The sequence below is a fragment of the Musca autumnalis genome, unplaced genomic scaffold (assembly GCF_047663935.1).
Source record: "Musca autumnalis isolate F117 unplaced genomic scaffold, ASM4766393v1 scaffold_3, whole genome shotgun sequence".
Classification (NCBI taxonomy): domain Eukaryota; kingdom Metazoa; phylum Arthropoda; class Insecta; order Diptera; family Muscidae; genus Musca; species Musca autumnalis.
The window spans coordinates 168,936,805-168,952,800 of record NW_027411866.1 but is presented as its reverse complement, the minus strand read 5'-3'; the positions used below and the strand labels follow the sequence as shown (position 1 = coordinate 168,952,800).

At 34.0% G+C, this 15,996-nt stretch overlaps 1 protein-coding gene across 1 annotated transcript in view; it reads left to right on the top strand.

Moving 5' to 3' along the window:
- Positions 1–15,996, top strand: part of cac (calcium voltage-gated channel subunit cacophony) — a 541,297-nt gene that overhangs the window by 294,742 nt on the left and 230,559 nt on the right. Inside the window, exons 12-13 of the mRNA XM_073975285.1 lie at positions 13,366–13,563; positions 13,744–14,257. Coding sequence (XP_073831386.1) covers positions 13,366–13,563; positions 13,744–14,257 — 712 coding nt within the window. The remainder of the gene's footprint in view (positions 1–13,365; positions 13,564–13,743; positions 14,258–15,996) is intronic.

The window sequence follows — 15,996 nt, the reverse complement described above, 5'->3', positions numbered from 1 at the left end:
CTTAAACAACAGCGAACAAAGATATAACGCTGATTCCAGATGGCTTTTAGAATCTCCAGCAAAATATTCATCACGCCATATCGCGAAAGTTCGACTCACGGGGAATCAGTCCTTCGGGGTTCTGTATATACTCACCAAGGGCTTTCATCTCCAATAGGAATTTTCCACCCCCCAGACTTTGGGCTCCATTTTGTTGCACAGTGTAATTTTAAAAATAAGTTACAGTGTTTTATTTATAAATTCATTTAAAACTAGAAAATAATTTTTCATGATGGAATCTCTCAAATAAAACGCTACACCAAAATCTGTCCACAATTTTTGGTGGGGGAGTTTCTTTACAATTGGGAAATCCAAATGCCAAGTTACAGCCAATTCGGACTAAAAATGAAGACAAAATCCGTGAAAACAGTCTTATGCAAAAAATTTAAAATAGGTGCGACACGAGTCTTCAAACTGCACTTTTCCACAATTTTGTGTGGGAGGTACCCTAAGAATGGGACCGATATAGTCGATATTCCGGCCTGATACATGAATGAATGAAACTACCTGCGAAAGTTATATTGTGGATTTTCCATTTTACTTAGGCCAATATCTAAGGAAGTATGAACTTGCGCAAGAAAAAATTGTACTGTCGTTAAGGGAACCGCAAGGAAAAAAACATCACTTCATCTGAATTTTGTGTGGTAGATAACCGAAGGAGTGGACGATATAGTCCATATTCGAACCCGTTCTATATTTGGAAGTAATAATACCATGTGCAAAGTTTGGACCAAATCGATTGTTCCCTTCGAGAGTTATCGTTCACACCAATTTACAATTTGAACTTTCGAACTTAAACTTAAATAAGTTTGGACAAAATATTACGATACCCAAAGTTTGGTTGGAATCGGTTGATCCTTTCAAGAGTTATCGTGCGCACCAAACCGACAGATAGAGAGAAAGACGGACATGGCTAAATCGACCACAAATTGTCTAAAACTAATTTCGTCCAAACATACTTGGGGTCTAAAACCATTATTTCGATGAAGCACATTTTGCCCGTATGAAAGTGCACATACCCTAGTTAGAATAAATGCTGAGGTTATAATTTATTTATATAGATGTAGAGTTTTCTAAATATGGCATGGGGAAGGTACCCCGCTTCCTCCGAAATTCAACAAAATATACAGCCTAATATCACCGGGGCCCACACCTGTACATTCTCTTAAAAATTCAGGAAAATCTGTTCAGTATGTTTGTAGATATAACATGTTTAAAAAAGTGGTCGTCTCCAATTTGTCTTTCCATAAAAACCTAAGTTGGGTGGGCTATGACGAACACTTAAACAGGTAAGAAAGTATCAGTCAGCTGTGCTGACGAAAATACACCCTCAGACTATGGCCAATAAAAGCACAAAAATTATCCAGTATAAAAAGTATATATTGATTTTGTATTTCAAAATACGTGGAATTTGTAGGTATGGTAATGTATGGCTATACCAAATCATTTACATTTACCAAAAATTTAGTGGACAAACACGAAATATTAAATTACGTTAAACTAAGTTTAGAAGAAATTTTTGAAAATGTTGAGAGTTATCCTGCACACTATCCGCTTTAATATGTGCAGGCAGGGTTTTTGGGGCTTTTCTCTAGAAAAAATGTACAGGTGTAATAGGGACCGTGAAAACAACCTTCTGCAAAAAATTTCAAATAGATCCGATACGAGTCCTCAAACTGCACTTTTCCACAATTTTGTGTAGGAGGTACCCTAAGGACGGGTTCGATATAGTCAATATTCCAACCTGATACATGAAGTGATAAAGTAATACGATGTACAAAGATTGGGTCAATCAGAAAATCCCTGCGAGAGTTGTCTAGTGGATTTTCCATTTTTTCCGTTTTTCCGTCCGGGTCACTTAGAACGTTTAGGCCAATATCTCAGGAAGTATGAACTTGCGCAAAAAAGTACCGTCGTAAAGGGAGCCGCAAGGACAGCCTACTAAAAAATTCAAAACGATCCGTGAGGAGCACTGGAACTTCACTTTATCCGAATTTTGTGTGGGAGGTACCCGAAGGAGTGGACAGATATAGTCCATATTTAAACCCGATCTATATCTGGAATTTTACAATTTTTAAACATTTTAAACTTTGGTATGGGGATATGACCCATCTTCGAAATTAAACTAAGTTTGGACAAAATATTCGATACCCAAAGGTTGGTTGGAATTGGTTGATCCGTTCAAGAGTTAATACCATAGTGTTTTTTACAACTTCGGGCTATTTTCTCAGGAAGTATAGACGTGCCCTGATAAAACTTGTACTGCCGTAATGGGGGCAGCAAATACAAGAACGGATGAACCGATTTCGTTGAAAATTTGGCCATCGTTATTTTTAGTCCGAACTTAACTTATGGTCGAAGATGAGCCATATTGGTCCACTCCTTTAGGTACCTCCCCCACAAAAGTTCGAAAATGTTCGGAAAATGTTTGCGTACGATAACTCTTGAGGCGAGTTACCTGATTTGATTCATACTTTGCACATCGTGACATTTCTACTATTTATAGATGAGGGTCCAATATGGACTTCGTCGGTCAAATCTTTCTGATACCTAACATACAATTTCGGAAAAGTTAAGTTTAGGGCTTGCTTCGAATCGCTTCGATTTTTGTTGTAACAGTACATGTTTTATTAGGGGCACGTTCAAACTTCCTTAGAAAGTAGCCCGAAAGGTGGAAAAAACCTCTATGGCACCATATGTAGTGGTTGGATTCGGTTCAAAATTTGGCCTTCGTAATATTCTGTCCAAACTTAGTTTATATTCGAAGAAGGGCACTATTGGTGCGCAACTTTCGGTAACATACTTTACGGGGTGTCATTGTGTGAGTGCATGATTTTTCAATTATTTGAATTGTGTGTGTGTGTAGAGAGAGAAAATTCCACTGAGTGCAGGTGTGTGCTCGCTCGCCCAACGCTGATTTAAACTCCCCTTCATAATGTGCGCAGATTATTCAAGATTTCCGGAGTCGTGCACAGGAAAATGTGCAGAGATTTAAAAAATCTTGCTCATACTCTGTTTAAATTCTAAGGGAATGTTTAAGGAATCGGTAAATTTTATGATCGACCGACAGAAAACTCAAAAACTGATTTTAAAGCAGTCGGCTAATATTTTTAGCTGGTTGTTTACAAACTGTGTGGGTCCATTCCAATAGTTTTCTACATGTTTGACGTCCGTTTTGAGGAAATACACAAGACAATACATGTCGAAATGGATTAAAGGTTTATTTTACCAGCCACACACGTTAGTACCAACTACAAATATCTAAAAGTCCGTCGGCCTGCACTCTGACAGTGTAAAGGGTTTCGTTTAAATTCATTCCTTAAAACTATGTATATACGTTGATTTACATATCAGTAAAACCTATTGAGAGGCTAATTGATGAACTGATCATAAACAAATAGTCTACCAAATTTTACTTGAACTGCATTCGGAACTTCGCCCGGAAAATATATTAAAAATTATATGGTGAATTTTATAGTTCATTTAGACTAGCCATAAATCCTTAACTGCATTTAATAAATCCAGTAGAAATCTCATTGCATTTAGATATACCTTTGGAGGATTTAAATGGCAGTCAGCTGATTTTTGTTCATAGCACAATTACCAAGGTAGATGCATCAGCCCATCTGACCGAATTTGAAACGTCAAAAGAAGTTGTTGTAAATTGAATTCGTGTGAAAAAACATATGGCAAATTACAAATTTATTGTTTAATATTAGCACATTGTGCTACTAATTCTAACTAATGAGCAAATAATGAATTATTGTGTCGTTTAGACATCGTAAATATTTGTCTTGGTTGATTAAAATCAACTTTGCATATCAAAGCAAATTTGATTTTTTCGCCTTGTTTACAAATTTTGACATCCTAAATTATTTTTGTTGTAGCAATTCACCGATGCATCTACATTGTTTCTTGTGCCAGCTTGCAAATTTTTGTATTTTCTAGCGACATGTTGTAAAAAACAGAGTTTTATACGAGGATTTTGGATTAGCGCATTATCAGGATTATCCGGCTAATGAGGTCATACCTAAGTGGCCTATTATACATGCTGAGTTCCTCTTCATTCATGATTTTCTAAGGAAATTTGAATAATTTTTTATTTGAATAGTTTGGAGTTAAAACTGTTATACAAATTAATTATTATTGAAAAGAGTTTTTAAGTCTTCTACTAAAGTATTTAAATAAATTCAGTAACAATGCTTGCTTAAATTTTCAGTGTAATTTTTTGTTGTTATTTATTTATAGTCTGTTTCATAATGTCGAAACAATTTGTTTTATTTGCAACCCTCTATGGGCTTCCTTTACATTAGATTTAATGTGACATTATACAACAGATCTTTAAGAAGAAAAGTAAATATTTTTACTTAATTTTTCTATGTCCATAGATTAGGAAAAAAACGTACAACAAAATTTATCTTTTTTGGACGTTGTTAAATTTTTTAATGTTTATACAGTTCTCTTTATCTAAAATCTTTACAATATACAACGTTCTTCCAATATATTTTATTTCTTTGTTTTCCTATATATGTTATTTTTCTAAGCGTTTCTGTTATATTGTTAATTTTATTTAAGTATTCTTCTTCTATGTGTTGTTAAAATTAAAATGTTTTCACTTTTTTAATCTTACTTAAAAAACAAAACAAAAAGAAATACCAACTTAAATTAATACTCTATAATTTTATTTAATTTCTTTGACGAAAACAAAAATATAAAAAATACAACGAATATTTTTATTGAAATTATGTAAGTAAATTTTTTTGATTTCTTTAAAAATGGAAACAAACGTTTCTTTAAGTATTTGCCACATAGTATTTCAGATTAAAAAACAAAACACTATTTCACATAATTACTAAACACAAATCACAATACGTTTCATAGGCTTAGTGGAAACAAAAATAAGCAATAACGAAATATTTTAGTTGAAGATCATACAAATAAAAATTATCTGCAAAAGCACATATCCCCAAAAAGCTAGTGATAAAAAAACTGTAACTGTAACATTTCACATCATAATTTTAGCTCAGACACCAAATACTCTTATAAGATCTAAGATTAACACACCATTTACATGAATACATACACTACGCCAAAAAATTTCCGCTATTCAATCTTTTTATCAACACTATATATAATGCATATTTCATTAAAAATATTAAAACCTAAAAAATCTGAAACATTTATAGACACACTTAAATAATTATTAAAATATTCATATATTTTCGGAATATAATTGAAACTTATCGGAATTAAAAAATAGTCTATATATTCTTTAGTATAGAAAAAGTATTTTTACAGGATACGATATACCTATAATAACTATGTACGAAATATTTACAATCTAACCTTACGTGCTTACTTAGGTGGCCCCTACAGCCCATTTGTCCTATATGCAGTGATGCCAGATAAGTTTTGTCGAAAATCGTCAATTTTCGGGAGCCAAAATTGTCAAATCGGCAAAATAGTAAATCAAATCGTCAAAAAATCTGCAAATACAATAACTTGTATTAAAATGTTAGGTTAATTCAATTCATAAAGCAAAACAGTTTTCTGACAAATGACCACCTACTGTTTTTGAAAAAAAAAAAAAACGGTGTTCACTATAGGTCGAGAAGGACTGTGCCGATCATCATATATTTTTGTGGGCTTATTGAGAACAACACCGCCCCAACCCTTACCAGCCGCTTCTAGGATGTTATATCATATTATTAAGTACATAATAATCGTTTCTTTAAAGAAGAGATTGTTTAAATTTTGAACGTTTTTTGGCAAAAATAACTACCCAATTTTTTAAGAAAGTTTGAATTTTGAAAATCCACCATTTTTTTTAATTAATATTTTTAAAATTTTCTCGTCTAAAGACAAAATTATTAGATACGTAATAAGCCAATAGAAATATGTGATGATCCGTCCAGTCGTTTTCGAGATAGAGCTTTTTTAAAAACAGTGTCTCGTAGATGGCCATTTGCCACAAAACTATGCAATATTTTTTTAACAAAAAATTACCGAAGGTAGATCAAAATGTGCCTTTCTTCATGAAAAAATATATGTTAAAAAGTCTGGTACTTTTCTTGAAAAAAAATCATAAAAATTATGTTTTTTGATCTGCTCGACTAGGTGTGGCCCTTTAAACAAAACTAATACAAATATAGTTTTAAGAGGTTAATTAATAGCTTGTTTATATTAGAGGGGTTTTCGGGTAAATCTTCTTCATGAGGATTTTTTGACGTATACACAATGAAATTGGCATTTAAAACCCAGTGACTATATTAGATCCGGTTATATATAAACGTACTATAATAAGGTGACAGATTTATGTATAGTTGTCTTTCAGAGATCAGTGCTACCAATCACTAGATTCACACAAAACGCAAGTTTTATGTGTTGCCATAACTAAAAATCGGCGTTTTAGGGGTAAAAATCGTCATTTCTGTTTTTTGGTCTAAAAATCGTCAAAATGCCGATAAATCTGGCAAATCTGGCATCCCTGCCTATAAGCCGAACTAAGAATAAATTTCTACTCCTCTCAATTTTGTGCCTCATGATTTTAAATCTCATTTGCTTACTTCATCATATGGATCGGTTAGCTTAAAGGGCGCGCAGCTTTGATAGTAGACAGCTACTTCACTCGAAGACCTTATGGTCCATTGTTTAATTCCTGGTAGATAGTAGATATTGAAGAATGTAAGTATTAAAAAGTTGCAGTATTTGGCGTGTTTCGTGGAGTGGTAGTTCCTTTCCAATGCAGCCATCGTAGAACTTTGGCAAGGAAAAGCAATATTGCTGGCTCGGTTGTCAGAAATTGGAATTGGAAGGCCGTCACAGATTGGATCGTATGTGTAGTCCTCTATTCATGACATAACAAGTGCTCGATTGTCTCTGTTTCTTCTTCACATAGCCGTCCGAATTCAGCAATTTAATCTCCTTACCACTACTGCTAGTCTCGGGTTGGATTTTTTATTTAAATTAAAGATGCGTTTGTTCGTTTAGAGACTATTTAATAAATTGCCTTAGATACCTGCAACTGGGTTCATTGTGTAAAATCTGGCTGGACTTTTCCCGATATCCTTGCTCCAGCTGTCTCATGAAATTACACAAAGGTGGCTTGATTGAGTTGCCTATTTTATATTTCCGTTCGGCGCTAGTTCATCCGATATTTCATTTCCTTCGACTCAATACAAAGTAACGTTTGATTTAGGGCCTTCAAAGCGTTCTTGCCAGCCAAAACTGCCGTTCTTTTCATATTGCTTATCTGTTCTGCAGCTTTTTTGATTACAAATATTCCGGTTTGGATGACAGTACAATTGTAGTTCAACTTATAAGAGGGTCGTAAGTTGAGGGTATCGCTAGTCAAAATAGACATGCGTATAAAGGGGAAATATCACAAATTCCCACACAGCTGAATTTTGGTGGAGAGCTAGGGTTTACCATTAGAAGCAACGTTCTGAAAGTCCGAATTAACCCCACGCGTGCAAAAAAAAGTTATTCAGGGTCGAAAGTCATTTTTGGAGACATTTTTCGGTTTTTTATTTTTCTCAAAAACGGTAAGACATAGCAAAAGTCATCTAAAGTAAAAGTTGCAGATTTAACAACTGTCTACAATAATGGTATTGATGGTTTTTACAAAAGTCTTACCATTTTCGAGATATAGCAATCTAAAGTCAAATTAAAAATTAGGCGCGTAAGTATATTATGAGGAGAACCGGTTAAAATAACCACTCTATGTGTTCGGTATTTCCATAAGCCGGCGAACCGGATCCGCCGCCCACGAAATTTTTATTTTTTCGTAATCAGCGCAACAAAACCCTAACTTCGGACAAAACTTAAAAAAAAATCGGAAAGTGGGTTAAGTGGGATATTTTTGCATAAAATTAATCTAACATGGAATAACTCTACTACACACGCTCCGATTTTGTTGGATTTTTTTTAAAGATAGGTATAATTTCGCTCTTCAAAGAAACGTACATATATTATTGGGGCTGCAGACCCGGTTACTTCGGTTATTTAAGCCGGTTTGTCTGATTATGTGTATATTTCCCTTATATGTGCATAAAAATTATGTGTTTTTTAAAACAGCTATTTCACAAGAATGGTGCCTTCTAGGAAAAAAATAATAAAGAGCAAACTTGTAGATAATTCTTCGAATTTTTGCTATTTCAATGTCTATTTTGACTGGGCTATATGGACACCTGTTTCAATCATAAAACAGTCGGTAGATCTCAATACTGTCTAGAGGTGGGTGGTTGTGGATCCAGGCCTTCCTGTATGGTATGTGCACATTATTTATTCATTTGTGGTGATATGTCATAACAGCGGTAGCTGTGATCGTCGTGGCCGTATTCGGAGCTGCGCCATTACTTTTGCTTCTTGAGACGAAATCCATTCGCTGCTGCGAATTCCTGTACTAAGCAGCACATTTAGGACCGCTTGCGGAGTGTTATTCATGGCACTAGAGAATAGTAATGATTGTTAAGTTATAGTCACCAACATTTGTCAATAGAGTTTTTGCAGGAATATGGAGGTACTACATTCCTTTTCGACGTTAGTTCAGAATAATGCAGAGGTATGTACTTGGATTTTAAAGAAAGCTCACGTGTATTTCGTTTATATGTAGAAGCATATGAAAACACCTTCTGGTGTGCCCTTGGTGACATACTTCCTCATTCAACTTCCATCGATATTTCAGCTGATTAACCTGCTACAGAGTATACAATCACTCCAATTGATTAGTGTAGAGGAAACACCTAAGTTAATGAGTGAATTGTGGATGGACTCATGACTCACGCTATTCCATCCATATTTCTTTCGATAATCCTACAACCTGGGTGCCAATTTTATGTACACCCGCCTTGCACGCAGAAGGTCGTTGGTTCGATTCCCCGGCTAGGCAACATCACATTTTCAACGGTGGCAAAATACCCCTCTGTAATGTTGGCGACATTTTCTGCCATGTAAAACTTCTCTGTAAGTGGTGACTAGGACATGCCGTTCGGACTCGACGATAAACTGTAGGTCCCATATCATAGAGTTTATATGAATCGGGGTCATATCAAGGAGATGAGAGAAGTCTCCCTTGTCCCGCCTGATATGTTTACGGAACAATTAAAAAATCAAACAACCTCCTTTAACGCTGTTTCTACCGATTTAGTTTTTGTGAAGGCGTATTGGACGGAACAAACAACAGTATTTGAAAACTTTACCCTGATTCCAAAGTCCCGCAACCTTTATAGGGTTTTAATAAAACAGAAGATGAGCTGCACGGCCTATAATCTATTGGAAGTGTGTGTGTTGACCTGCCCGATTTGGGGATGTATGTCGCCGTGACTTACCTTCATTGAACCAGAATGTACGATAAACACAAACACACCCTGGAAATATGTTGCAGATGTGGACTCAATGCCTCCGATGCATATATAGCATTGCAGGCATGCTATGATTTTAAGTGTTTGAAGTTGTTGATTGTCTAATACAATTTTTGGACCACTCATGATTAAACTCATAATCATGTCATGGCCATGTGTCATCTTTCCGTTTTTCTCAATCTGTGGACAAAACCGATTTGTTGTATAGCCTCCCAGCAAAATTTGACGGAAGGGGTTCTTTGCGATGACGTGATTTCATGTCATCTTTTGCATTGGATCAAAGGAAGTCGTGAAAGATCCGATCTTTTCATTAGGATTTGAACCAATGCAAAGGAAGTCGTGAAAGATCCGATCTTTTCATCAGCATTTGTACCCATTCCATCGATCCAATAGAGATGATGTTTGTGTTTTTATTTACACACCTGTTTATTTTCATTTTGGTATGTTCCAGTACTGCAACACAATCTACTAATTTTTACTATTTTTTCGGAAAACATAAAGGAAAAATTGTTATCGTAGTAAAAATAAGTAGATTCTTGCAGTTTCTGGAACAGACCAAAGTTGTTAGAACTGTCGTCGTGATGTTGTCTTACATTTCCTGCATATCAAACAACTAAAATTTCTAAACAATTGGTATTATATGAAGTCCCAACCATCGAGCTAAAAATAGAATCGGACTGCACACATTGCTATTTTAAAAGATCCCTTGTCTGTTCTAAATCTGACATAGAATGAAATCAATCAAATCTCGCTTCTTGGAATTTGAAAAAAAAGTCCGAAACGAAAAGGAACAAGAATCTGAAAATAAAGAAGAAACTACTTTTGGAAAGAAACAATTAAAAATAAATTAATTAAGCATAAATGGTATTTTCCATAAAAAGTCTCTCCTCCCCGTTCGTTACATTTTGTTCTTAGAGATCCCTAAAGCAAGCCGGGTTGTAGATCCCTACATATTTCCGTCACTAAACAAAAGAGTATAAATTACTAAAATGTTATAAAATAACAAAATTATAAAATAAAAGTAATTTACGAAATAAAAATACTTAAAGGAGTGCATTTGGAGTCCATGTTGAAATCTGAACTGGTGATGGGAAGATAATTGAAAAAACCTTTTGTAAGATGAAAGAATATCAGTTGCGGAGAACGGAGGAAGTAACCTTTGGCGTTGCAGCGGTGGTGATTACATTGCAATTTTGGATGTAAACTTTTGAAAAACTAAACTGATAAATTAATTGTAGCTATTTCATGAATTCGTTTGAATTAATAAAGAGTTTTGTTTTTCATGAAAACCATATTTCAATACAGCATTTCCATTTTCCAAACAAGACATGAAAATTTCATGCCAAGGGGTTGATGAAAATGACATGCCAAAGCATTGGTGAAAATGACATGCCAAATCATTAGTGGAAATGACATGCCAAAGCATTGGTGGAAATGACATGTCAACGCATTGGTTAAAATGACATGCTTAGGATCCAGAAAAGAACGTCATCTTTTAGGGTCCACGCTCATATAAAATTCATCGATGAAGATGCTAAAAAGATGACATGCTAGATCACTTGCACCCATGATTGAATGTCATCTTTGGCATCGAACATTTTGCTGGGCTTCTCATGATCTTTGCGCGCTTAGCAAAATCCTTTCACCACTAAACCGGCTAACTTCTCCTACTTGGGTGAGTTAATGGGCAGAAGTCCTCACAGCTATTCACAAGAACCTTGGTAACATGTTTCACTGCATTATCAACCTCTGCGACTGTTGTAGGAGAGTGTGACGTGCCCGGCTTTGAGTTTGCTAATTCAGTACATTCACGGTGTTCTTGAACCAAATTTAAATGGAAGGTGCTTACACCTGGGGAATTTTTGCGGATTCTGAATCTACAATATTCATAGATGAGAAAAATCAAAAAAAAAAAAATATCGTTGGAGCGTTTTTTAAATAAATCGCGATTCAAGTTAAGTGTTTCAGGGTTTTATAGGATTTCTCGATTTTTCTTGGAAACCGCAAGTCATATCGAAATGGGACTAAGGAAAATGTTGTAGCCATGAAAATTCTCCACAAGACTGACACTTACGATATCTTCGTAGTTCTTACCGTTATTGAGATATAGAAGTTCAAATTAGGACAATGGATTGACTGTATCTCCTCCTTATATTACAATTTTATGCACAGTGCACCTTAACTAACTTTAAATGAAAACCGCTTACACCAGGGAAGTTTTTGCGGATTCTGAAACAGCAATGTTTATAGATGAGAAAAATCCAAAAACAAACAAAAAATCGCTGGATGGATTTTTTTATAAATCGATATCAAAGTTCACGTTTTTATGTTTTCACGATTTTGCTTGGAAACCGCAAGTCCTATCGAAATGCGACTAAAGAAAATGTTGTAGCAGTGGAAATTCTGTACAAGAGATATAGAGGTTTAGATCAAACTTCCAGATTTTTTTCTTAGAACTTCAGGATTTAGCTCGAAAACTGCAAATCCTTTCGAAATGGGACTAAAGAATATGTTGTAGCTGTGAAAATTCTCTACAAGATTAGTTTCGTAAATTTGTCTTACGTTGTACCATTTTTGAGATATATAAGTTTAAGTTGGGAAATTGCAGTCATGACATTGTTTTATAAGGAGACGATACAGTAAATCCATTGTACTAATTGGAACTTCTATATCTCAATAATGGTAAAAACTACGAAGATATAATTATAGTCAATCTTGTGGAAAAATTTTCATGACTACAAGATTTTCTGAAGACCAATTTCGATATGACTTCAGGTTTCCAAGCAAAATCGTGAAAACCGAAAAAAACCTTAAAATGTCAACCTGTATCGCGATTTATTTAAAAAACGCTCCGGCGATTTTTTTGTACCTTCCATTTAAATTTGGTTCAAGAGCACCGTGCATTTTTTCCAATCCTTTATCCGTGCTGGTTGCAGAATGCCTTTGAAAGAGACTTGGAAACGTATCTTCCGGTGGTCGAAGAAGGATCAGTCCTTGTATACTTTCCAGTCAATAATCATGGATTTATATACAACAGTATAAGAGTTATATCAATAACCTCCCCCACAAAACCAATTATAGTCCAATTTTAGTTGAAGCAAAAATCAACAAGTCAGTCAAAAAAGTAAAGTGAAGTTTTGCTTTCGAGTTTGTATCTCTACTTCATCGGAGCCTCCGTCTTTCTGTTCTGCGTGGACCGCCATGCCGCGACGTATAGTGCTCTTCATCACTCATTCTCATAAGATGGCCTTGCCTAGGCTATCGTTGTTACCCGATACATTAAACTATGCCGATGTCTTTGTATAGCATACCACCAAGGGAATAACCTATTACGAACTGCCACACTAGAATTAAAATAAAGACTTTTTCTATCGTCTGTTAAAAAACAGTTTATACTATGGAAAAAAAACAGTTTCTAATATTATATATATACATTTTTTTATTTCAAATATTTATTATAATAAAAAATTACAATAAAATTATATAAAAAATAGCACTAGCATCTAAGGCTATCGGCTAAAGTTTCTAATATTATATTTTTTATTAATTTTTTAAATCATTTATTTCAAAAATTTTAAGATGCCAGTATAACAAGGCTTTTTTATTACAGTATTACATAAAATTTCTAAAGATATTAAATTTTTATATTAGCAATTATTTTTATTTAATTTGAAAATTAAATTCTAGAATAAGCATACCTCAAATAAAAGTATAGAAAGCCCCCCAAAAAACCAAATTAAATAAATAAAGTGTGTCTTCAAAACTGAATAGAAAAACCCTTCCTTCCATACATCATAACATAACATTTACATACATATGCGAATTAACATAAAAACATACCGAAATCAAATCAATAGTTTTAGTATTTTGTATAAAAAATCTAAATTTCTCAAATCTCTGAAATTATATAATAAAACCAAAAAACTAATAACTTTTTTTTCGTTTTCCTTATCCCTTTCAACAGGCTATTTAAAAACACGTTCAAAACCTCAAGGAAGCTGTGTGGGTTTTTGGCGTATAGAGAAAAGTTTTCGTTATTGGATACGAAAAACTGTAAAGAAGCAATGGTTCTATTGGTTTGTCATAGTGCTGGTGTTTTTGAATACAGTGTGTGTAGCAGTCGAACACTATGGTCAACCGCCGTATTTATCCGATTTTTTATGTAAGTAAAATCTGCGAATCAAAAAACAAAAAATGAAAAAAAAACCTCTTGGTAAAATAAATGGATTTTTGAGAACAATTTTAATGTTTTTATCTCCCTATTTTCTCTTTATATTTTGAATGTCACATTTTTTTCTCTTCTCTTCTTTCTCGTTTTCTCTACTACTCTTTCTATTTACAGACTATGCTGAATTTGTATTTCTGGGCCTTTTCATGTCGGAAATGTTCATCAAGATCTATGCAATGGGTCCAAGGATATATTTCGAATCGTCGTTTAATCGTTTCGATTGTGTCGTCATTAGTGGTTCGATATTCGAAGTTATATGGTCTGAAGTTAAGGGTGGCTCATTCGGTCTATCCGTTTTGAGAGCGTTACGTTTGCTGCGTATATTTAAAGTGACCAAATACTGGTCATCACTGCGAAATCTTGTGATTTCGCTATTGAACTCGATGAGATCCATCATTTCATTGTTGTTCCTGCTCTTCTTGTTCATACTGATATTTGCCCTACTTGGCATGCAATTGTTTGGCGGGCAATTTAATTTTAGTACGGAAACACCCGAAACAAATTTCAACACTTTCCCCATAGCCTTACTGACTGTCTTTCAAATTCTAACCGGTGAAGATTGGAATGAAGTTATGTATCAGGGTATTATATCACAAGGTGGCGCTAAAAGAGGAATGATTTACTCTGTGTAAGTTTTTATTTCGTTTTCTTCTTCTTCTCCAACTCCCTGCTACTTCTTCTATTTGCCTATTCCTCCTATTCTTATCCCATTACCGCTCCCCCGAAAGATTTTTTGTTTGGCCTATTTTGTTTAGTTTAGTTTTTCTTTAATTAAAAGAAATTAATTTAGATTTTTTTCTATAAAATATTTTTGAAGAACAAATTCCAATTTCCTTGTACATTATCTATAAATTTTTAACCACCAAAAAAAAAAAGAAATGAAGATTATTTGCTAAAGATAAAAATTATAAAGCTTTTATCTTCCATTTTATCCCCTTTTTAAAAATAAATAGCTTAGATTGGATAAACCAATTAATATTAAATATGAATTCGTAGCTTCTTTTTTCTATGGTCATTGTTTATTGTTTTCCTTTTTTCGTTGGTTTTGTCTTCTTCTTTAGTTGTCCTTTTAGTTTCTCCCATATTTTTCTTCAACTATTTTATTCCTACTATAAATGTGGTGTCGCTTTTCTTTGGAAATATCAAAATAAGAAAGAAATCAAAAATATAACCTCATAGGATAAACATTAGATTAGTTTTACTTCTCCACCAAACAAAAAAAAAGTACAAACTTCTCCTTCTTCAAATTACCATTGATGTTAAAAAGTAAACAAAAGCCATCAATATCTACGTTAACAAAATTTATCAGAAAAGTAGTAAAACTTTCCTTTTTTAGAGTTTTCAAACTATCGCTATATTTAAAAGACATTTTTTTTAAACTAGAATACCCGTTAGAATTGGAGAATCAAAACCAAAATCACAAGCTAATCATTTATTTTTGGGGCTATAGCTAAATTATAACTATGAACTTCAAAGCAGTAGAATATCATTTACATGTTTTTAGTATTCGTCGTCAAGCTAGTAAGCTTCAGTGTGATCTTAAAGGAATGTATACAAAAACGAAAGAGCAGCGGGTGAAAGCTCAATGAAATAATGTTTTGATTTTAATATGTAAGTAAAAAAATCAATGTTAATTGTAAATTTGCATTTTATATTATTGTTTATATTCTAAATCACAATTTGGGAACATAAAATATTGTCAGTTATTTAGAAAAGTTTATAAATAAATATTCTTCTTGGCCATAAGGCCTACTGTATAAGTTCGAAACATATCCGATACATTGTTTCCCCATCTCAGTGGAGCCAACGTAGCTCAGTTTGCCTTGCACTCAGAAGGTCTGCGGTTCAATCCCTGACCAAGACATCAAATCTTTCGGTGTGCCAAAATTTACTCTGCGTAATTTCGGCTTACATTTCCTTCAGTCATGAAAAACTTCTCTAAATGTGATGTCGTATGAAACGCTGTTCGGACTCGGCTCTAAGAATTAAGCCCATTCATTGATCCAATATAAATCGACGGGCACTCCTTAATATGAGAGAAGTCTCCCTTGTCCCTTCGGGAATGTGGTGGAAACATTTGTATGTATGTATTCTAGTTAACCACATTAATAGGCAACTCTTTCGAGTCAAATGGTTTCTTGTTTAAGGTTTCTTATTTATCAATTATGAGCAATTTTGTACCTATTTACAAAACCGGTTTAAAACGGTTAACCGGTTTTGAAAATTTTTGAAAACCGAAAACCGGTTTTTGAAAAAACTGAAAATTTCGGTTAACCGAAAACCGTTTTGTTTGGAAAAACCGGTTTTTTGGACACCCTACCCTCAGCATTTACGCTAACGAGAAGAGAAAATAAAAAGAGATAAATT